We start from the raw sequence: 22,655 nt of genomic DNA, 5'->3' as shown, positions 1-22,655 counted from the left end.
GAAGGAGTATCTGCACAGAAATCAGATGGATCTGTGGGACAGCCTTCTAGGAGACTTAACAGGATCCTTGGACATTTTTGGATCAGCTTGGATGGAGGCACTGGGTCAGCGCAGCGTTGTGGAAGACTGGACAGTTTGTCTGAATCTTGTAGAGAATCTGTGTTTGGATTTTTTTGGACACACAGACTTTTTGCTGGAGCATGAAGCAGTGTGCTTCCATGTGCTTGGTCCACTTTGTGCTGATGACCCATATTTATGGTTGCTCCTTCAAACATAATAAGAAATCCTATTTTCTTAATACTTTCCAAGCATTTCTTTTTACAGCATTTTACGGACTATTGTTTTTGGAATGAATCCTCATACAGCCGACGTGTGCGGTGTGGTCTCATGGATTTATAAATCAGTGACTCAGTATCTTGTGATTTTTCTGATTTTTCTGAATTACTTTACATTCCTTTTTTCCGTTTCTCTTTATGAAAACTTTTTAGATTTGAGCTCGTTCCATCACATCAATTGTTCCTTAGCCCTACTGCAGCTAAACGTCTGAAATTGTTGTAGCTGTTCCATTTCTCTCAAATAACTCAGCATGATATTCAACACAACGGCCTCCTTTGTTTTCTTCATAGAACTATAGTCTTTATTTTTTGTTTTCTTCTTTTTTTCATCTTTGCTTAAGAAAACAGTGGGAAATAGTACAAAAGTTTAAGTGTTTTGATTTATTCACTTATCCATCATCCTGTCACTTGATGCTCGCATTGGTAAAAACTGGATAAAAAATGGTTGCTTGACATTAAACTCTCTCTTTTATTTTAAATAAATATACATATATATGTCCCTGTTGTTTTTGGTGTTCAAAGACTGAGGTCATCCTAATCTTTATCAGAACCAGGGTCATACTTGTGAGCTTGAAGGCATGTGCTCCTCCTCCAGATTGTGGCACAAGGTCATCGATTAGATGTGCTATTTATTATATTTTGATTAAACTGCAAAAAATACTTATAGTTTTTTCCACCCAATTTCTTAGAACGATCATCTTTTCAGGTTTTATCTAATAAGTTTTGCCAAATAAAGACAGTACTGTGATCATTATCCTGTTTGTGTTTGTAATTTCTTTAGGCCTTTTTATCTTCATTTTGCTTACCGCATTAAATTAGACATTTTTTCATTAAACTAGTGTAAAATTTCTGTTTCTGTGACATGTTAGTACAAAAAAACGATTTAAAAGCACATTTCTGCCTTAAATGTACATGTTTGTTATTATTATTATTATTATTATTATTATTATTATTATTATTATTATTATTATTATTATTACTGTACATTGCTATACAAGTATACAGAATTGATTATTCTTCGGAAATGACGTCATATTAAAAATAAACTGTTCTTTAGTCCTTGGGATATGATAGGCTGGCTGATCTGAAGCTTTTTTTCTAGGCCATCTCTGACAGGAAGCGCGTCCGCGTGAGTGAGCGGCGGGGGCGCGCAGTCCTCCAGCAGTCAGAGCAGCAGAGGTGGAGCGCCTCCTCAGCCGCTACGCTGCCATTTCAGGTCTGTCAAGATTCAACTTTCGTAAATATTCTGAAAAGTAAGACAGTTCTTCTCCTTAAATGTGTGTTGTTTGGTCAGTAGGCCTAATATTAGTACATTATTATAGTTTTACATATCGAGCCAGACAGGGGGCGTTTGGTTTGCTAATGTTGGCTAAAGCTAACGGCAGCTAAAGAGCTTTGTTGCTAGCGATGCGATGCTCGGCCTGCTTTGCTGAGATTTTGATTTCTAGAGTGTTACAATTTTATCAAATACTTTCGCTGTTCGCTTGGTATTAAAAAAAATAATATGTACTTAATATAATACAGCTCTAGCTTAATGTATTCAAGTTTTCATTTGAATTGCGTTCACGCCTAATAATAAACTATTGATGTTAAGTACAAAAAAAAAGGGCAAAAAACATAATTAGTCGTAAACATTGCATTTTACTTTGGCTTGTATCTTTTTTTATTTATATTTTTTATTACATCCGGTTAGCTTTTCCTGTTCAGCCCTTGCTTGACAATCTTCCTTCATTTTCCTTCACAGCACACTTACTATGGCTTTCTTTCTTTTTTTTTTTATTTATTTATTTATTTATTTATTTTGCATTAATTTAATGTCTTTTGTGCTTAAGTAGAGTTTGCTAGGATTGTAGTCTCTGTGGTGAAATATGTTCAAAGTTTCCAAGTTTTTGCTTTGTATAAATCAACTGTCACTGACATTTAGAAAGAACCACAAACGTGGAAGTTATGTTTTCACAAACAGCACGTGTTCTCTCACTGTCGGGTGATTTATCAAATTCACTATTTCTGTTTCGTACTTGTAAATTAGTTTATGTCCAGAATTCCTCAAAGTCACCACCTGGAAATGACTTTTACTCTTGCGTTCTCTGTAGTATTTTCCATCAGTGCTTCCTGTATGTTAACACACTTAAAACTGCCTCACTTTGATTTTGTACATTTGAATTTACTCTACTTTATACATCACCACTTTTTAGAAAATTTGCTGTGATAGTTCTTATAGTTTAAGACTGAGTATTAAATTGTTGGTCAAATCTAATGTTTTTATTTATTTATTTTTTTCCTTCAGTTTGTAGATGGCGATGGGTGGACTAGGGAATGGACGACGTGGAGGGAGATCTCCTCCTCTGATGATCGCTGCTCTAATTGCTTGTATCTTGGTTCTGGGTTTTAACTACTGGGTATCCAGTTCACGGAACTTGGAGCTCCAGGTAGGCTGGTATGCATTTGTGTGTTGTTGTGTCATGTATCCAATTACCAGGAAATATTTCCGTATTGTTGTAAAATTTGAATAGTTTTGGGGTTTCAGTAGTAACAGCTTCTTACTCAAAGTGATGAATTTAAAGTTCAAATTCTCTGTGTATGCATTCAAACTTTAGCTAATGAGTTGGATAAGGATTTTCAGCAGTTTTTCTTTCGTGCATCCCTGTTTTGTGAAGAAGTTGCTGAAAAAAATAATCACAGTTTTGTATTTTGTAATAAACTCCTCCCTTCACAGTTCTATATATAAAAAAGGAAAAGCCTGGTAAAACTAGTTAAACAAGCTTGTAGATGCCAAGCCTATACTATGTGGAAAGGGTTATAGAATTTCAGAGGATCGGCTTTCCACGAACCGAAATTTGTTTACGCCCCAGAAACAAGTACAAAAAAAACCAACAACGACCTGAATAAAGATTATGTGTAGCTCATTTTAGTAATTTAAAAAAGAATAAGTCTGTAAATAAGTAAAATTATGTTATTTTCTATAGTCACGAAGATGAGTTGCTTGAAATTATGTCAGGTAGCTACAAAATGTAGAATGGGATGCCAGCAATACACTTTCAAAAAGATTTTTGAGTAACAAAACAGGGAATTTTACAGCAATATTTACAAAGTTCACACAGGAAATATTAATTTATGACATTTGGTTTGAAAGGGTATACATTTAATATTCATCCATATATAGGTTTTATTGCCAGACTCAAACAGAAGGTTCTTGCTTATAAATATGTCCAATTTCACATTAAAAGTTCTTGGATAGCTGATGTATCTGGCTGGCAATTTTTTATTTTTTTTTTCAAAAATGTTTGCACTTTGATTTTTTTTTTTCCATGTCTTCCTGTTATTAAATGCTACTTTGCTCATTAAGGAATGGTGTAAATGTTGCAGGTAACTCAAGATAATCTTATCTTGTCTTTCCACAGAACAAGGTGTATGAGTTGGAGGGTCATGTGCGGCGTGGAGCAGCTGAGCGAGGAGCTGCAGAGATCAAGCAGAATGAGTTCCAGGGGGAGATCCAGAGACAGAAGGACCAGATTGTTCAAATCGAAAACTTTTACAAGAAAAAGCTGGAAGATGTTCAGTCCACCTGCAGCCAAGAGAAGGTGAACACCAGCATCGTTTTGAGATGAAACTATTTAAGAATTCTTGGAAAATATTTAGAATCCAAAACTAGAATCCTGAACAGTAAAACGTTTGAACCGCTGTAATGTTGCTCTGTTATGTCTTGTAGGCCACAATGCAGCAGAATATTTCCCTCGGTACCAAAACGATAGATGAGCTCAAAGGTAACTTTAAAACGTTTTTTGTTTGTTTCATTCTTCTATTCCACTCAGTTTTTTTCTCACACTTTGTGCTTTTTTTCTGTCCTACAGTTCAACTGAATCAGATAAATGACGACTTGGGGAAGCTCCAGAAGGAGTTGCAGAGCTGCAAAGACAATGTTGAAACGCTCAACAACAAACTCACATTTGACATGTAAGTGGAAGATTTCTTCATAGAAAATGTTTCCCTTTCCATTTATTTTATTTTTAGTTCTTATGATTCAGTCTGACGACATTCATACACTCGACAAACCATAAAATTGCAGCCGGATAGATATTTTTACTATGTTTTATTTTTTAAACATAACTTTATTAACACCGTTAATCTAAAAAACAAACAATAAACTGTTTCATGTTTAAAAATTTGGGTTCATTTTCTCCAGAAAAACTGCTCAATTGTTTTTCTTGGGTGCTAGTAATTGCTTACCCTTTTACATGTCAGTCCAGGTTAACACAGGTGTATCCGTTCATGTGTGCAGGGCTCACTGTCAGTCCCAGGTCCTTTCGCAGAAGGAGCTGTGTGACGACCGAGTGGCCAAAGCGACGCTTGAAATCCAGAAGAAAAAGGAGAAGCTCGTCTCACCTCAAGCAGTCATTTCATTGGTGAGTTGGTTTACACAAGTGACAATACAACAAAGGTTAAGACTGTATCCACTCAGGATTGGAAATTTATCTTCCCTTTGTCCTTTTAAGGCCACATTATAATGTTGGCACCAAAAACATGTAAGAAACCTTGTCTAAAAGATTAGGTTTAGATATGGTGCATTTCTCAGAACAACATAAAAATAGCAGTTTTACAAAATGTTTCATGCCATTAAACTGCAATAACCAGTCTTTGTTTATACATTTGTCACATCTAAACTCTGGGTTTCAGTATAGATTTCCACAGATTTTCTTGTTTGTTTTACCTGCTTTAACTATCTATCTTTAACTTCGGAGGACATAATGTTTTATTTTTCTTCCAATGCAGGATAACAAAGATAAAGGAGCAGTGCCAGAAAACTCAACTATTGCATCTGTGCCAGAAGCTGGAAGCCACCAACCAAGCATCTCTCAGCCTAAACTCAATGCAACTTCGGAGCTGCAAACCAATGATATTATTACGGACAGAGGTATACAAAGACAAATACTTTCAATTTAAGTAACTTTTCTGTATCTTTTGCTAGACTCACTCCATGAGGTTCAGTGAAAACTTTGACATTCCACATTTTTTCCCTCTTCTTTTTTAGGCTCTGATATCTCACTAAACCAACAGCAGGCCACAAACGTCCTGAAAACAGCTTCACAGTCTCTTCCGTCTGCTGCTGCAGTCAAGGAAGTAGTTCTGTCAGAAAATGAAGACATCACAAAGGACAAGCCTGAGCCAGCCGAGGACATACCTGTTAAAAACAGCCTGTCTGACAATAACAAAATCGAGGTTATGAACGTTCATGAAGAGGAATCCCAGATAGAAGGTATAACACTTCTGAGATGTACTTGGATTTCACTTGCTGTACAGTTCCAACAAAACGTTGATTTTTGCTTTTTAGAAGTCGACCCCATGCTGGAGAGCGTCCTGATAAGTCAGGAGAAGACAGATGATCATCCTGTTGATCAGAAGCCTGAGGAGCCGGATGAGTACGATGCAGAGGAGCAAGAAGTGGATGGAGTGGATATGGAGAAGGAAAACCAGAGTATGCTGACTGAAAACATTGGTATCTTTTTATTTTACTATGTTATGTTAAAGCAAAGAGAAAGAACCTGACTGCAGCTTTAATCCCCAATGCCATGTACACATCAGGCACACATCAATAACACGCCTAATGTAGGTTTTTGTATATACTTTTAGCATAAATTGTTCACACAGGTCTGTCGCTACCACATACTAGCTTATGTACTCAAAGCTGGAAGAGGCTTGGTACAATTTCATTAGTCTCCGCGCTTTTTCTTCCAAAGCTTTATTTTAAAATGTGCATAGCAAGGTGTGAATGCTAGAATTTTGAAACATTGTACTACAGTTGGAAGCCTCTCAGATGAAAAGGATTTTTTTGTTGAAAAATGGTTATCTGAAACGTTAACATTTGTCTAATGCTTGTGACCCACTTTGCACTGTGTGTTAGACAAGGATATGGACGAAGATCCGGCCGACTACAACGGAGACGATGAAAATGAGGGAGAGTTTGAAGCAGACAAACAAGCTGCACTTGCACAAATCTGAGGTATGCACCGAAACACGTCGGGAAGTTTGATTGTTTTGTCTGCCGCTTTTTGCTTTCTTAGTCTTCCATTTACCTTTGCTGACACCTATTCATTGTGACATTCAGGTCATTTTTCAGGAAGACTTAAATGTGACCAGGACTAATTTTAACCCATCATAGACCCTCCTCATAGCTCTGAAAAATTAAACATTCCCATGGAAAAAAAGTCATGGATATTATGTCTAAAGAGCATAAAAAAAACTCCATGATAAGAAGAATAGAATGTATTTTTCACACTAAGAGGTTAACCAGATTATAAGGCGCAATATCAGTAAATAGAGAAAAAACAAAAGGTTTTCATTGATAAAGCTAAGTTTAGGAGATATTACACAAAACACTCATAAAATGTGATATGAATACACTACCCAGAATGCCCAGAGTGGCCAAAAGGCAGATAGAGGTTTGTTAGAGGGCTTGATGAGAAGTTCTCTGTATTTTGTAACCAGCTGTGTTTTTTAATGTGCTTTTATTGGCAATAAGCAGCCTTTGCAGAGAGGACAACACAACAAATTAGTCAAACTTTATTCATCATAGCTACAATAATACAAGCAAACATTTTTTTCACTTCATTATGTTGGAATGGTACTCTGTCAGGCTTGTGACTACGGTACCCATAATGCTCTGTATAACTACAAAGCTAGACAGCTTGATGAACTGTCGGAGACATTCAAATAGATTTAGACAGACTTCTGATCACCTTGTATCACAGAAAATGAATTTAGAACTCAACATATTCATACATAGGCGGAAACAGGCCTTTTCTAAGATGGACTCTTCATTCTTGAAAATCTTTTGGAAAAATTTGAGACCCACTCCAATGAAAATCCTATTTTTGGTGTTCTTAACATTTTCTTGTGACATTTTTCTGATGATGGAGGACATTTATTAACAAAATTAAGCTAAAAATTGCATTTCGGAGTATTTATTTATTCATTCAAGTCATTATGAATCTTTAGCAAACAGAAAATGCTGTTTGAAAAAGACTTTAGCATTGATGTTGGTGCTTGTCAGCAGGCCTCATTTCCCATCATCCACTGGTTTATTCAATCTCCCGCTAGCTCACACTCCCCCAACCTAACATTACCAGTGCAAAAAAAAACATGGAAAACAATATTGGAGCTGTCAAGCTGCGCAGTTTTGATCCAGATGCCCGCTCGCACAAGGAATATGAAGACTTTCATGGATGTACTGTATTGGTTTACATTAATGGAGTGGAGCAAGGAGCTTGTGGCTGCCAATTGTAGCTTCTACGTCATAACTGTAGGCTTTTTCAAACAGCATTTTTCGTCTCCTCTTGATTTACAGCGATTTAAATAAAAAAATACTCAAAAGTTTTCTTTAAATATATCCCCCATCATAGAGAAATGTCACAAGAACATGCTGAAAACACCAAAAAACACAACTTTCATTGGACTTTAAATCTACTAAAGTCAGACATTGGTTGAAAAAGAAAAACAATTCCATCAGCAGGTAAAGTCTCTTTCACTGTTGGACATTCCGTATTAACGCAATACTTTTTTTTAAATTCGCAGAGCTGGAGCTGAAAAATGCTTCATATCACAGCAGAAAAAGAACAAACGGAAGACCACAACCTTACAGGACGATGCAGCAGCAAAGAACCTGGGAGTCAAACTGTCTGGTTGAATGAACTCCTGTTGGTGAAATACAATTTTCATTGCTCTCTGGAATGTCTTATCTATCAACGGGTTATTTTCTCACCAAGTATCTTTAGTATGAGCTGCATAAAGATGACTGAAGACATCTGAAAACGTGATACGATTTGGCTTGAGGAATACATCGCTCAGCATGCCTGAAAACCTGAAGATTTTTTGTTGACATTTGTTATGTTTACTTGATAACAGCTGCACTTTACGTTATGTGCAGACCCTCGTAGAGTTACAGGGTGTGAAATTCTGTCCCGATTCCAAAGATTTAAGGTATTCAGCCGACACAAGTCTACCAGCAGAGGGCACTGCAGTGCCGGTCGTTTCCAAAACTCATCAACATCCTCGAGGGTCAAGTTTTCCCCTTGGGTTGGAAATGTATCACCTGCCCAAGCTAATGAGAGAATGTATTCCAATTTGATTCGTTGAATATAATCCTTTCAGTGTTAGTTTATTTGTCACAAATGTCAATAACATTTCCCCAGTGGGTGTACTCGTCTGGCTTTAAGCAATAACATCAAGCTTTTAAATGTGTCTATTCTAGTCAATTTTCAGGGTATTATGACTCCCCTTATCTGTTTTTCACACCACAAAGTTGCAGAAACATTTGCAGGTTTTCTGTAGACAGGGATCATGTTTTGAATGTATTTAACGGAACTGCTGAGAACACACATCTCAAACACTTCCATGTTCCTGTATGCCTTAGCAGTTCGGTCTTTGTTTGTGTTTAGCTGTTGTTAAATAATTAAAAAGTCAACGTTAGCGGTTTGATGTTGTCTCTCATCTACTTTAAAGTTCAAATATGAGGCTGAGATGATGACAGAGGTTTCAGAGATGGGATGAGCAATATTTTCACAAACTAGAACACAATATTGGGCATTCCATCATGCTTAAAGCCAGTAAGCTGTACAGTAGCTTCGCACTGTAGTAATCAAAGCTGCATTCATCACAGATTATTTTGTAAGTGAAAAAAAGCAGTCTTTTTTACAAAAAGAAAACACGTGCTTCTCTTGCCTTTTTAGGCACTTTGCTTTAACAACTCACAAATGCATTAACCACATGATTTCCATAATACTTCAAATTGATAATCTTTTACTTTCCCTAGAATAATCATTTGCATATCTAAAGGTTTACTCAGCAGTTGGTTCAGGCTGTAACTCATCGCAGGAGTACGCCTTTGTCTTAAATATCTGTTTTTTTTTTTTTAATATTGTTGCCGTTTTTCATTCTGATTAGCAGGAAGTCAACTCGTTTTTTTTATTTATAGTGTAATTTAAAATAATTTAAAATCCAGAATGCTGTTGAAGGAATAATTATAGTTCATGAGAATTATTGTTTGTCAGAACTGCAGGACTGATGAAGGGTGAATCGACTGTCAGCATTATTTTTGATCTGAGCAACGTTGTTCGTCTGCCTCTTTTTTATTGATTTTTACAGTGATGGTTTAATAAAATGTATCTTCATTTTGTTCTTGTCTTTCACAGTAAAGTCTTTGTGTCTGACTATAAAAAGCCAATTTTTAAAACAGAATTTTTGTGTTTGAAAAAACTTTAATGGTTGTTAATTTGTTACAAATGCTGTCTTTATTCTAAACTGTACTATTAAAGAATTCATTGCCTTTGTTGACAATGGATAATAAAACTTGTTTTTATTCGTACTGGATTTAGTGTGGTATTTACGGTGGGACAGTACATGTGACGGCCTGTCTAAAGTTTGCTAGAGAGCATTTGGATGATCCAGAAGAGGATTAGGAGAATGTTCTATGGTTAGAGGAAACCAAAGTGGAAATTTTTGGTAAGAAAAAATGTTTCATCCAAAGAACATTATACCTACTGTAAGCATGGAGGTGGAAACATCATGTTTTGAGGCTGTTTTTCCCCAAGGGGGCCAGGATGACTGATCTGTGTAAAGGAAAGAATGAACGTATGGTCAGATTTTGAGTGAAAACCTCCCTCCATCAGCAAGGGAATTGACGATGAAACATGGCTGGGTCTTTCAGCATGACAATGATCACAAACACACTGCCCGGGTAATGAAGGAGTGGCTTCAGAAGTATTTCAAGGTCCAAGAGTGGCACATAGTCTCCAGATCTCAATCCCATGGAATTCTCTGGAGAGAGTTGAAAGTCTGTGTTGCCCAGCAACAGCCCCATAACATCACTGCTCTAGAGGAGATCTGCATGGAGGAATGGACCAAAATACCAGCAACAGTTTGTGAAAACCTTGTGAAGAAAATGTATTACTGCCGTCATTGTCAACTAAGTTGAACCTTTTGTACTTAGTCTTTCGCCATAATTTACAAATGAATTCTTTAAAAACGGACAACAGGATTTTCTAGTTCTTATTAATCTCATTTTGTCTGTCCTAACTGATGTATACCAGATGAAAATGATGAAGATTCCAGGCCTCTCTCATCTTGTAAAGTGGAGAACTTGCATAGTTGGTGGCTGATTAAAAACTTTATTGCCTCACTATATGTAATAATTGTAGTAATTACAACAGGTAGCATTATTAAATAAAACTTGTATTTTTTATTTCTAATTTTTACACGAATTTTTTCTCAATTTTTTTTAAACATGCTCTTTTTCATAAGTTTGCTTTGTTATCAGATAAACTTTGAAAATTACTCACGGTTTTTATTATAGTATACAAATAAATTAAGTAAAAAAAAAAACAAAACACAAAATCCAGTGAAAACACTATTTCATAATGCTTTACAAATGTATTCAAAGATTTCACTTTAATAGTTTGTGCACTACTCACACATTTTAACAAGCAGATCATAACAAAAAAATTATTTGGCTTTCAAGCACCCTCTCACAATGGACGTCCTTTGACCTTCAGTTGACCTCTAAAAAAGCCAGCAGCAACAGTTTTATGGGTTCTTGCTGCAAGAAAACAAAAATAAGACAAATAAGACATCATAGTGAGTCTAGAGGGAAAAGTGTGAGCTCATTCACAGCTGTCTTGTGTGTGAGACTACTATGCTATAATAAAAAAGTCTTACAGAAACCATAAAGACAGCACCTTCTTAATATCTTTAATGCAAATGTTTTAACATTTAGTCAAATGAGGAACGACTCCCAACGAGTAACAATAACTCCCCACTAAAAATTTGCAAATTTATCTCTGAATTTGATAATTTATCGAAACTATTGTCTGAGTATTCAAAACGTTAGGCTTATCTTGAAAAAAATAAAAAAATAAAAAAAGAAAAGGAAAAAGAGCACCTTCAGTTGAACGAAGAGGGCTTTAAAATAAACTGTGATTTATACATAACAGCTATAAAATTAGGTATAGGGTAATTTAAAAAAAATGAACTTTAGGATATAAATGGAAGACTTTTTATGATGATTTTTTTTCTTTGTTTATCTTGGACACAATTTAAGTTATTTTTGTCCAACTACATTTGTAGCTAACATAAATACATTCTGACGGTCAACAACACAAATAAAAAAAGTTCAATTTGTTGTGTGGTAAGATGTCTTTTTAACAACAAGACCAGTAATAAAAAACATTTTAAAAGATGCAGGTTGTCACAGTCTTTTTTTTATTTTTTAAATACCAACTCTGCTACATTTATGTCCTGACTTGTTCTTTCTATTTTAAGTGATTCTCATTTTTTAAAATGTTATTATCTCAATCTTGCTGCTTATTTCCCCCATGAAATGCAAATGTAGCCTCAAAGCTCAGCCAATGAAATAAATCCTCCTAACTCTGATGATCACTATAAAAAGGTGAGGCATCATGAGTTTAGGAGACCCACATTGGAGGGAGCCACCATGACGCCTTACTTTGTTCTCGTTCTGCTGCTCTCAGGTGGGTGTTTGTTCTGATCCACCTGCAATATGCAGGTATGTTTAACAGGTGTGCTGTTTTAACTTTGTTTTTTGTCAATTAGCATCGGTTGTGGTATCAGGAAGCATCGAAAAGAGGATTGTTGGGAGTAAATCTTGTGATAAGGACAGGCAGTACCACGTCCAGATAAATGTTGTTGCGGGGGGGAAGACATGTGGAGGGGCTCTGCTGAACACCCGCTGGCTCATCACTGCTTCTCACTGTGCAGAACAGTAAGACACACAATTTAGAGCTTTATACTTCTAAATAATAAGAAGTTTCTTAATGCTTGGCATTTTAATCATTTTATTTATTCCTATTTCTCTAGGAAAGTCAAAGTGCAGCTTGGGTTAAACAACGATGTGTCATTCTTTACAAAAGCCAAATCTTTCTTTAAAGGAAACTCCAAAAAACACGAGCAGGAAATCAACACCAACCAACAGTTTACCTTCAAAGATGAAAGCGGTAATTCTCATGACATTATGCTGATAAAACTGAACGAGGACATGTCAGCCAAACTTCCAGCCATCGGCCTTCCTCCGCTGGGCTGTAAAAGGCCAGAGCTGAAAAGCAAAGTTGAGATTGGAGGCATGGGATCCAAGAAAGCAGGTGGGACTGCAACACAACAGTAACAATAAGTTGTTTTTACTCTATGTTTCTGAATTATTCTAATTTACAGGTGCAAAGCCTGAAAGTAGTGTGAGGTGTGCAAGCACAGAGATCTCTGAATGTGGAGAGAATGATAAACCTGCCAGTAAATACCACAGTGATGAGTCCACCACAATGTGTGCTTTCAAGCCTGGAGTGGAGGCCTGTTATGTAAGTAATCCGTTCACTTGCATCAGTATCTTCATGTTTCTCCATGTAAATGACCACATCTCTGATGCTTGTCGTCCAGGGAGATTCAGGCTCAGCTGTGGAGTTTGACGGAGTGTTACACGGAATCATCGTGAGCGACCCTACGGATAAATGTGCCAACACCATCGTGATGTTGGATATCTGCCACTACAGACAGTGGATTGAAGACACCATGAAAAAATAGTCAACCTAAGAAATCCCTGATAATCATTACAATCAGCCAAACTGGAAAATTTGATGATTTCAGAATCCAGCAAACCAGTTTAAACCTGCTTTTGGCATAATTATTCAATTCCTCACTGAATAAAAAGATTTGGTTCATCAGAGTTGATGTTTTTTCTTGTTATGGGGTGAATCTGTCTACATTTGCATAACTGTATATTGAAAAAGGAATGTTTTGACTTCCACATGGCAGAAAAGGCCCACACGCAGGGCTGGAGCTACAGGGGACATGGGGGGACATCTTCCCTGCAGGGGAAAAAAAAAAAAAACTCTGCTCACTTTTTGAGTCAATGTTATTGACAAAACATAAGAAATCACAAAACCAAGCTACTTTAACCGTTTGGAAATGATTTACATTTGAAGGTGTCCTGCCAGCATAAAAAACTATGTCTAAAATAAACTTCAACTTACTTTAATAGTTTTTGATTTAGATTTCATTGGATGACAGAAAGAATATGGTTTTATTTATAGTTTCTGGACAAAAGCAATCTTTTAAATTAATAAATGAGACAAAATCAGACGGTTCCAGCATGGAGTTGAGGACCAGCTGTGGGAGGCGGAGTTATCTGTTTATGAGTTTTTGTATAAAGCTTTTCATATTGGGCTACATGAAGGTTTTGAATACTTTCATGGTATTTTTCACTTTTACATTTTGTTATGAACACATTGATGAAAGCATTGTTACATTGACCCACATGGAGCTGCAGTTAGGTGGGTGCTTCAAGGAACCTAATCAGTACTTTTCAAGTGAAAAACAAGGACATCGATTCCCTTGCAGGACCATGGACACTCACCACTTAAAATGTGCGTTTGGTAAAGATGACCACATAAGAAGTAAAGGCTTTTGGGAGTTCTTCCTCCCTGGTTTGAAGCCAAATGAAGCCCGCCTTCATCCATCTATCCATCATATTTTTGGCCTGTATGGGGATGGAACCCACGACCTTGGCGTTATTAGCACCACGCTCTGACAAGCTGAACTAACCGGCCGTTGAGCCCGCCTTCAATGAGTCTTATTTTATAAACCTTTGTCTTTGCATGTCCCGAGACCGGGAGTACTCAGTTCGAGTCTGATCCAACTTTTTATTAAAAGAACTACATTTTAATTGAGTTTCCTGGTCACTTTCTTCCTCATCAGCAAACATGCAAATGTTAGCAGGGGCTTCCTCACACCAACAGTGCTCTCTAAAATTTGCGAAAACTTAGTTTCCTGTGCACTGCAAAAGTCCCGCCCACACAAGGTGAGCTGTTCACCCTGAATACAGAGGGAGGAGTCAGACACACCCACACCTGTGAGCAGATTCCAGCCAAGCAGATCACCTGAAATCTAGCTGGATCAAACTGTACTCTAAAAGTCCTTTTTCTTTTATTCTTTACCACTAACAGGATTAGGGAAAAAATAAGAAAAAATAATCAAAAAAAATTTAAATGGACCCAGAAGGCAATTTCTAACTTTTGGGGCTTCCTGGAACCTCAAGCCAAACAGGCAGACAGGAATCTAAACATTCTGTATGACATCAGAAATGTAACAGCATGAAGGCGTCTCTGCTGTGATGTCCCACTGTGTGTTCAACTGAACAGAAACTGTTAATATGCAGTATGTGGCACAAAGAAAAGTATGAATTTCACTTTTATTTCCCATAAAAAAAGGTGAATTGGTTTGTTGAAAACAGTTGTTCTTGTCATTTTTTTAATACACTTAAAACTTTCATTCTGTTATAAAATGGTTGGGGTTTCCATAACAAATTTAAGCATTTTCTTCGTGATGGGATGTTTTGTTTTTGAACGATTTTATGTAAAGTGTGTGAATACAGTACAGAAAAATGACCAAATAAATTTAGTGCCGCATTAGTGAGGTTGTGTTGATTAAAATTATACCAGATAAACAAGCAAATTGAAAATGCAGAGGTAAATTCAATATTTTTTTTTAAAGTCTGAATTTAATTAGCATCAGGATTTCCATCCACATATTTAAAAGGTTAATGTTAGATTAAGGCGTGGCAGACATAATAAAACAGGAAATAATTTAACATAAAACAGAAACGTTTAGCTAACTGAAGGTGTCCCTTCTCATTTGTATTTTTTGTAACATGTGTGGAACACAAAATAGGTTAATTAGGCTCTATTGCAAGAAGTATCATCCTTTTTTGTTTTCTTTTACTGTTTTGTCTTTTTAAGCAACAAAAGAAGTAATAAATGCACTGTATATATGCGCTTGCTTTAACTGGTGTTCAGAATTTTCTATATTCGTATCTTTTCAATGGGAATTTCTTTGAGTACTATCATAAATATACAGTTTAAAGGACCATAAATGAAGTAAGTAGCAGCAAAGTTTGGTTTGATTATTTGTCATCGAAAACATAGTTATTTTTCTAGACCTCTAAAAGTATTTCTTAATTTCTCGTACAATATGATTAGAAAATAAATGAATCAATCAAATGAATGGGCAGGTTTGTTCAAATTTTTGACAGTGTTTTTATTAGATTGTAATGTTGCTATCGAAGATAGATAATTTAATTTCTGATAAACAGGTTGTATGGCATTGTTTTTTGAACACACATAATAATAAAAATAAAAAAGATTAAAAAAAAAACAAGCAAAAACATTGAAAATTCCGTCTCCATCACCATGTTGCCATTCTCAAAACACATTGCACAGTTTTAAATCATAGATTAACGACAAAATGGCAAAATGTAGATTTTTTTGTACATTTGCCACATTTTAAAGGCTGGATAGTAATAATAATAACTGGATAAAACTGGAATCTCTCACAAGTATGATAACTGTTCATTCAAAAACAGTCATTTAATTCAGCTACTCTGCTGACTAACGGCTCTCCACTTCCTTATTCAGATAATTTCCATGATTCTACATCAGCGTGCCAACATCAACTCAAAGACAGTATGTTTTCTCAACACTCATGCTTGTTTTAGTGGCCATTTTGGATCATCTAATGCATAATCAAGATGATTAGAAAGAAACGACAGATGTCATTTTTTACTCCATGCAGATGTAGAGAAATAGCTCAACCTGCTGACCAAAAACAGGAAGTGAAGCAGCAGTTTTTCCACTTTCCACCCACATGTAACACCTGAGACTTAAAGGTTCATGAAACATTTGTTTTGTAAAAGAAAAGGACGCTTAAAAAAATCTTGAAAGAGAATAATAAATCTTGTTCTTAACTTTGTTCTTTATCCATTATTCTTATTATTGTTTATATTTATGTTATTTATTGCAAACTGCTTTTCTTCTTCAGAATCTGCTGGAATTATATGTTGATCATGTTAATGGTTGAAAAGTTACAGTAAATCAAAGGACAGGAATACAGGAGCTCCAGTGTTAAAGGGTTAAAGCATCATAATTTAGATTTTTTTTTAATGAAATACATTTTGTAAATTTTCTACTCAGTGTCCTTAGAACTATTTACTGTTCTGCTCCTGTGAGTCAAGATATGATACTTGTAGAAAATAGAATAATAGGTAAATAAATTAGACTGACAGGAAAGATGAGAGAATTAAATGAGCAAGCTGCCCTTTCTGACACCTGAAGATATGAACTTACGCACCTTTTTTATTTGTTTACTGCTTTTTTCTCTAATTTATCTGTATACCAGTATATTGAGAATGTAATTAATATCTCAAAAGTAGAGTTGACCTCATATAGGTCGTTGAGGGAGACCAGCTGGAGTTTAAAGCTAGATGTGTCAATAAAATAAATGCATGTAGATCCCTTTAACACTATTGCCAGGTTATTTTCATGATTTTCAATATGTTGCATTTTTTTTGAGTGTCATGGATCCCTGGGTGAAGTCTTACATGTCCCAGGAATGGATGGACTAAAGACCAAGTCTCCATTATTATTTATTTTTTAGGATTTTTTTTCTACTCAAATTCCAAATTTTTCAATAATTTTCATTTTTTTTTTTTTTTTAGAATGAAGCTATGTTTTTATTTTCCATTTTGTCACATAAACCACAGTTGAAAATAAAAGAAAACTACTCTAATTTATCAAGTATTGTCACATTTTGGTCTATTTTTTATGAAAAATGCTTTTTCTTGGGTATATTGTATTGGGTAAAAATTACCTGGCAAAAGTGATGTAATAACTTTTGATGGCAAAAGTGTTTTACGGTTAAACACCATTTGTTCATGCATCAGAAGCTCCTGCATTTACTATGTTATGTCAGTAGGTGGGATAATAGTACTTTTGAAGAATGACCAAATAGGTTATAACCCCATATGGAAAATGTTAATTTATAATTCTGTGTTCTCATCTAAATGAGGTAAATCGAAGGTAAATGAGGTAAATTCTTTAGAAATGTCAATAAACTTGTGTTAAAAAGTGCATTTAACAGGATGTTCTATAATCACTGTCATGTATATATAATATATATTTCTATATGTGTATATTGTTTATGCATTTTTTAATAAATACTTGCAGAATTCTTGTACATTTGTTTTTACATATTTTATATAATTTTACATAATCTTTTTACACTGTAACGGTTGGTCGAATTATTTTTCTTATTAGTATATTATATTTTAACCTGTAATTTCTGTCACAATATTGTTTCAATATGCCAGCTGACTGTCGAGTACTGGTATGAAAGTCATCTGTGTCTAGTTTAAAAATTGAGCTAAAGTTGCCCAAATAAGAAACTTGAAAATGTTGTTTACCCTCAAACCATGGTGGTTTCAGGGATGTTCACACACATTTGCTATTATAGTCCAATAAAAAGACCTAACGTTACGTTTCACAATTGTTTTCTTTCAAATAACTGACTTTAACTTAACTTTTTATGGTAGCTACTTACAATTTTACTATCATAGCCATTTGTTTATCATCTTCGTCCATTCATCAACGTCCATCCTCCCTCTGGCGATTTGGTTATTAACGTTTCTTTGAAACTGTATGAAGCATATTCTTGATCCAAAAGAATATTTTGATGTTTTACTTTTAAGTTCCACAAAACAACTTTTAAAAATCTTCCATTAAACCTTAAGCTGTATTTATTTTAAGACTTTTTCCATAGAAATAAGTCATTTATTGGAGTCAGAGTCTAAAAAAATGAACATGAGTGACAGTGAAACAAAAAGGGAGTCCTTAAATAACACGTTATTTTATCTGGGTTTTGACAGAAGGGCAGCCTTGTACCTCTGAAATGAAGGATGTGAGGAACACTTCTCCTGAACTGGTGGGAAAAAACAGCAATTATATTAAAGCAGACATGCCTTAAAAGGAGCAAACACTAAGAAAGCAGAGAAGATGAATGGGGTTGGTGCAGGTCATCATCACCATCTAAAAACAACTGAAAAAAGAGAAAAAGTCCAATTCAACCAAAAAAAAAGATGAAAAGAAAGACTTTTTTGGAAAAAAATGTTTACAGATTTTACAAACTTTCAAGCTGATTTTCTAAAACATCCTGTTTTAAAGTTCATGCGAACAAAAAATGTGCAGTTAAATGAGAAGAAGCGTACGCATGATTATATTTGGTTAATAAATAGACTTCACATGGGAGTGTAGATCAAAAAATTTGATCTATTTTTGACTATCATCTTTTCTCTTCTTTTGTACCTTACCAGGTGTAAAGTCTTTTGCTGTCCAACCATTAAAAAAACATTCAAAAATATAATCCAGTTGGATTCTTTATACTTTTAAAGCTGTACTTTTATTTAAATGTCGAGTTTTTTTTCCTTAAAAAGATTAATTTAATTTTCCATTATAAAAGTAGTTATAGAAAAGTCACTGCAATCTTCTATAACTTGACTGTTTAAACCAATTTTCCTTGAAATAAGTGACTTTCTCTCCTAAAGAACGGATCCGATGTGGCATAAACTGTAATCTCAATCCTGCAGCCCTCCTCCTCCCCCATGCCAGCAGTAGGTGTGACTGCAATAAAATGTACATCCACCTAAAAGACCAAAATCCCTCCTCGAGTTTCTCACAAAGCATCCATCCTTCAACAAGAGTGCAGAGGAGATCCACATCCGGAGAAGTTATCATGAAGCTTTGCCTGGTCCTTGTTCTGTTGCTTGCTGGTAAGTGTTTGTTTTAATTCAACTACTAAGTCCAAAGTGTGCAGTTTGGAAACACATTTTTAGTCCTTTTATTCAGCATCTGCTACTTCTCTTCTTTGGAACAGATGCTGTTTCTGGAAGCATCGAAAAGAGGATTGTTGGAAGCCAACCTTGTAAGAAGGACAGGCAGTACCACGTCCAGATAAAGAGTGTTCAAGGGGACAAAGTATGTGGAGGGGCTCTGCTGAACACCCGCTGGATCCTCACTGCTTCACACTGTGCAGAACAGTAAGACGGCTGAAGACAGTGGTCGTCTTAATCCAAATGCACAAAAAAGAGAGTAACCTCTTCCATTATTCTTTCTTTCTTAGGCTCGTCGAAGTGGAGCTTGGAAAACAACTGCCCTGGTACAAAATAAACAAGTTGTCAAGTATTCTCAAGCAAAAAATCCCCAAAGAACAGCAATTTACTTTCACTGAAGACAATCCGCATGATATTATGCTCATGAAATTAAATAAAGATGCACCCGCTCAGTTTCCAACTATTAGCTACCCCAAACTGGAATGTGAGAGACCTCAAATGAAACAGGTCGTTTACATTGGAGGCATGGGATCCAAGAAAGCAGGTGGGACTGCAACACAAATGCAGAAATAGGTTTGTTGTTCCATCATTTTTCTGAATGAGTGTAATTCACAGGTGGAAAGCCTGAAAGTAGTGTGAAGTGTGCGAGCACAGAGATCTCTGAATGTGGTGAGAATGATAAACCTGCCAGTAAATACCAAAGTGATGAGTCCACCACAATGTGTGCTTTTAAACCTGGAGTGGAGGCCTGTTATGTAAGTAAACCGTTCACATGCATCAGTATCTTCATGTTTCTCCATGTAAATGACCACATCTCTGATGCTTGTCGTCCAGGGAGATTCAGGCTCAGCTGTGGAGTTTGACGGACTGTTACACGGAATCATCGTGAGCGACACTCGGGATAATTGTGCCAACACCATCGTGATGCTGGATATCTGCCACTACAAACAGTGGATTGAAGACACCATGAAAAAAGAGTCAACCTGATGATCATTATAATTGGACAAATTTGATCATTTTGTGAATTCAGAATCCTGTTGGGCTGTAAACGGCATTAGGGACAATTAAAAAGAGGGAAAAATCTGCTAAAAACTATTCAAGTAAAAAATAAAAATATAAACCCATTTTATTCTGAAATTTAAGTGACCATAAAGGTCCATGAAACAACTGTCTCTTGTTCATTTGTTGTTGTTTTTTTACTCAGAAATGTCAATAGAAATGTAAAGTATTCCAGGTCAGCGGCTCTGTGGAGGAGTGTCTGACCTGAGACTGGAAGATTGAGGGTTCAAATCCTGACAGAGCCAATGCATTTTACATCAAAGCAATGTGGAGGGGTTCATTCCTATAGAATCTACTGGATTTTTAAAGCAGCATCACAAAACCTTTTAAAATTCTAACTTTTTTTCTTTTTTTGTCAGAGGGAGCTCAAAAGAAAGCTTTGTCATTATCGCTTTATTTTTGCTTCATCTCACGACAGAGGAAGTTTGCAATTATCACTTTTTCGATAACAAAAACTTCACTGTCACTTTTGGAGCAGAAAATTTGTGATTTAGGTGACTAAAATTAGAGTTGGAAGTTGGGAAGCACATTTTATTGACCTTTAAAAACAAAAAATTGTACAAATCAGTACATATGCAAGTATTTGTAGTCAAAAATGTTCAGATTTTGTTAGAAAATGTTAATGTTTTTAAGCAAATGTATAAACAGGGGGTTTAAAAACATGCACAATTGTGACTTTTGCCAGTTAAAGAATTCAAAGTGTTGCACTGACAGATCAAAATGTATCTAAAATGTTACATGTGGGCTTTTGGTCATCAAAACAAGGACTTCTTTTGACAAAAAGGACACACTGTGGATCCCCGATCAACAGCACTGCAAATTAAAAATAAAAAAAGCCAGAAACAAAGACAATGACAGATTCAGAAAGAGTTTCAACATGTTTGCCTTTTTCTCCCTGAATCCGTTTTGCTTAATATTAATCTATGTAGTAAAACTATTCCCTTCTTTTTAAAGCATTGACAAAAATGACGTCTCAATACTTCAGAATATAATTTGGCTTGAAAAATGGATCATTTCAGCACGCCTGAAAATGAGAAGATTTACACGCTGTGTTGACATTTGTTATGTTCACTGGATAACAGCTGAGAGTTAAGGTATGTGCAGACCCTTGTCGGGTTACAAGGTGTGAAATTCTATGACGGGCCCTTGAGAAACCAACCATTCTGTTGACACGAGTCTGCCAGCAGAGAACACTGCAGCACTGGCTATCCTCCACACATTTAGCTGTCTTCAAAGAAGGAGGACACTGAGGTGACCAATTAAAAATATCCCTAAAATTAATACTTTATGCTCTTGATAGCATATAAGTGCATTGATTCAAAGCCAAATTTGTCAGTTTTACCTAAAAATGAACAACAATCACATAATAATCTCTAAATGTAAAGATCAAACGTAATATCATCATAAATTCATCATAAAAATAAAAAAATACAGTTAAGGTTAAATCGTTTTTGTATAATACCCCTATTTTTTCTCACCTTGTAGTTTGCTTATATGGTTGTGTAGAGTTCCACTTGTAATGTGGATTGGTCACAAAATCTTAAACATAAAAATGGAAAAAAAAGGTTAAACTAAACAGAACAGGTGAGCAAATCAAGATGAAAAACACATTCCAATTCGTACAGATTGAAATACCACTTTGTGCACAAAAACGGGTTGTCCTGTTACATTTAGGAGAAACTGCTTTAGTCTATTTTAATACGGAAAATTACAGTTAAATGCAGCGATGGGGTAATAGTATCTGCTTTTCGTGCACAATGTTGACAAATATACTGGTACAGTAAAACTACTTTTCAACAAACAAAGACTTGTCTGAATGTGCACACAGCTGCACATAAACAAGAACAAATAAGTTCATATAAAAATATTATATAACCATATTTTCTACGTCTAGGAACTATGAAAGTACCTGATTTTAATACCTTACAGCCACTTTTGCACAAAAAATAATATATATATATATTTATATATATATATTCTTTTCAACCAATTAATTCATTATTTAAATCACCTTGAAGCTACAAATCATCTGATTTATAATTGTGTTCCTCTCAATTTTGCAGCGGCTCTTCATCCAACATTTATCATACTTTTGTTTAAAAAATGTCTATTTTACCTGTTGCAACAGAAGCAGACATTTGTGGTACTGTTTGCTAAAAATCCCCTACGTTTTAAAAAAAACAAAAACAAATAAAATCTGAAAAATGTTCAGCTTTCATCACAAGGCCATTTCTGTTCACTTGTTTACTGCAGCAACTTTACACATACTTATATAAACACTTACAAATTTAACCTTGACTTGCAATGTGATATTAAATTAGTGCAGCTGGATAGATGTTTCCTGAACAGGTGGTTAGCAGCTGATTAGCAGCAGTAAAGCAGGAGTCTCTGGAGAGGTCAGTGTTTCCAAAACCAGAAGTGACTTGAACATAGTATCACAACTCTTTGAATGTTAATGAAGGACCATAAAGTACAGACGATAAATATTATTTGTACCTCCACAGCAATTAGAAAAAAAAGATTGAAAATTGTTTTTAACTATTACACAT

The 22,655-nt window shown here is 35.4% G+C and overlaps 3 protein-coding genes and 1 non-coding gene across 6 annotated transcripts; 3 read left to right on the top strand and 1 right to left on the bottom strand.

Annotated features, from left to right (window-relative positions):
- The first annotated feature begins 1,420 nt into the window (after window positions 1–1,420).
- golm1 (golgi membrane protein 1) lies at window positions 1,421–9,693 on the top strand. Of its 3 annotated transcripts, none has more exons than XM_024275811.2 (11): window positions 1,421–1,551; window positions 2,623–2,764; window positions 3,737–3,916; window positions 4,045–4,099; window positions 4,187–4,289; window positions 4,615–4,738; window positions 5,106–5,247; window positions 5,365–5,589; window positions 5,665–5,829; window positions 6,235–6,333; window positions 7,905–9,693. In XM_024275811.2, the coding sequence occupies exons 2-10, from the start codon at window positions 2,630–2,632 to the stop codon at window positions 6,330–6,332; spliced, it is 1,227 nt and encodes a 408-aa protein (XP_024131579.1). In that variant the 5' UTR covers window positions 1,421–1,551; window positions 2,623–2,629; the 3' UTR covers window position 6,333; window positions 7,905–9,693. The 3 variants fall into 3 exon arrangements, with proteins under 3 accessions (XP_024131579.1, XP_024131580.1, XP_024131578.1); XM_024275812.2 differs by having other exon boundaries at window positions 1,432–1,588; window positions 5,665–5,808; XM_024275810.2 differs by having other exon boundaries at window positions 1,432–1,588.
- Window positions 9,694–11,483: 1,790 nt separating this feature from the next.
- Window positions 11,484–13,221, top strand: LOC112148583 (kallikrein-2). Its single transcript, XM_024275815.2, has 5 exons — window positions 11,484–11,854; window positions 11,937–12,105; window positions 12,201–12,481; window positions 12,552–12,691; window positions 12,771–13,221. Exons 1-5 carry the CDS (start codon window positions 11,818–11,820, stop codon window positions 12,912–12,914), a joined length of 771 nt encoding a protein of 256 aa, XP_024131583.1. The 5' UTR covers window positions 11,484–11,817; the 3' UTR covers window positions 12,915–13,221.
- A 644-nt stretch (window positions 13,222–13,865) lies between these two features.
- On the bottom strand, window positions 13,866–13,939 carry trnai-aau. Its single transcript has one exon. It is a non-coding gene; the product is annotated as a tRNA-Ile (tRNA).
- A 4,732-nt stretch (window positions 13,940–18,671) lies between these two features.
- On the top strand, window positions 18,672–20,625 carry LOC112148584 (trypsin-1). The gene is made up of 5 exons (XM_024275816.2): window positions 18,672–18,987; window positions 19,092–19,254; window positions 19,338–19,591; window positions 19,663–19,802; window positions 19,882–20,625. Exons 1-5 carry the CDS (start codon window positions 18,849–18,851, stop codon window positions 20,032–20,034), a joined length of 849 nt encoding a protein of 282 aa, XP_024131584.2. The 5' UTR covers window positions 18,672–18,848; the 3' UTR covers window positions 20,035–20,625.
- Window positions 20,626–22,655: the final 2,030 nt, after the last annotated feature.

The sequence above is a fragment of the Oryzias melastigma genome, linkage group LG9 (genome assembly GCF_002922805.2).
Source record: "Oryzias melastigma strain HK-1 linkage group LG9, ASM292280v2, whole genome shotgun sequence".
NCBI lineage: Eukaryota > Metazoa > Chordata > Actinopteri > Beloniformes > Adrianichthyidae > Oryzias > Oryzias melastigma.
Note: the sequence above shows the minus strand (reverse complement) of the source record. Positions and strands in the feature narration are given on the sequence as shown.

Bases quoted from the DNA above. Each gene is read 5' to 3' on its own strand.
- golm1 (XM_024275811.2), top strand. From the start codon at position 2,630: ATGGCGATGGGTGGACTAGGGAATGGACGACGTGGAGGGAGATCTCCT. The intron at 2,765-3,736 runs GTAGGCTGGTAT...GTCTTTCCACAG, and splicing joins CACGGAACTTGGAGCTCCAG to AACAAGGTGTATGAGTTGGA. The intron at 3,917-4,044 runs GTGAACACCAGC...TATGTCTTGTAG, and splicing joins CCACCTGCAGCCAAGAGAAG to GCCACAATGCAGCAGAATAT.
- LOC112148584 (XM_024275816.2), top strand. From the start codon at position 18,849: ATGTACATCCACCTAAAAGACCAAAATCCCTCCTCGAGTTTCTCACAA. The intron at 18,988-19,091 runs GTAAGTGTTTGT...TCTTTGGAACAG, and splicing joins CCTTGTTCTGTTGCTTGCTG to ATGCTGTTTCTGGAAGCATC. The intron at 19,803-19,881 runs GTAAGTAAACCG...CTTGTCGTCCAG, and splicing joins CTGGAGTGGAGGCCTGTTAT to GGAGATTCAGGCTCAGCTGT.
- LOC112148583 (XM_024275815.2), top strand. From the start codon at position 11,818: ATGACGCCTTACTTTGTTCTCGTTCTGCTGCTCTCAG. The intron at 11,855-11,936 runs GTGGGTGTTTGT...TTTGTCAATTAG, and splicing joins TCTCGTTCTGCTGCTCTCAG to CATCGGTTGTGGTATCAGGA. The intron at 12,106-12,200 runs GTAAGACACACA...CTATTTCTCTAG, and splicing joins GCTTCTCACTGTGCAGAACA to GAAAGTCAAAGTGCAGCTTG.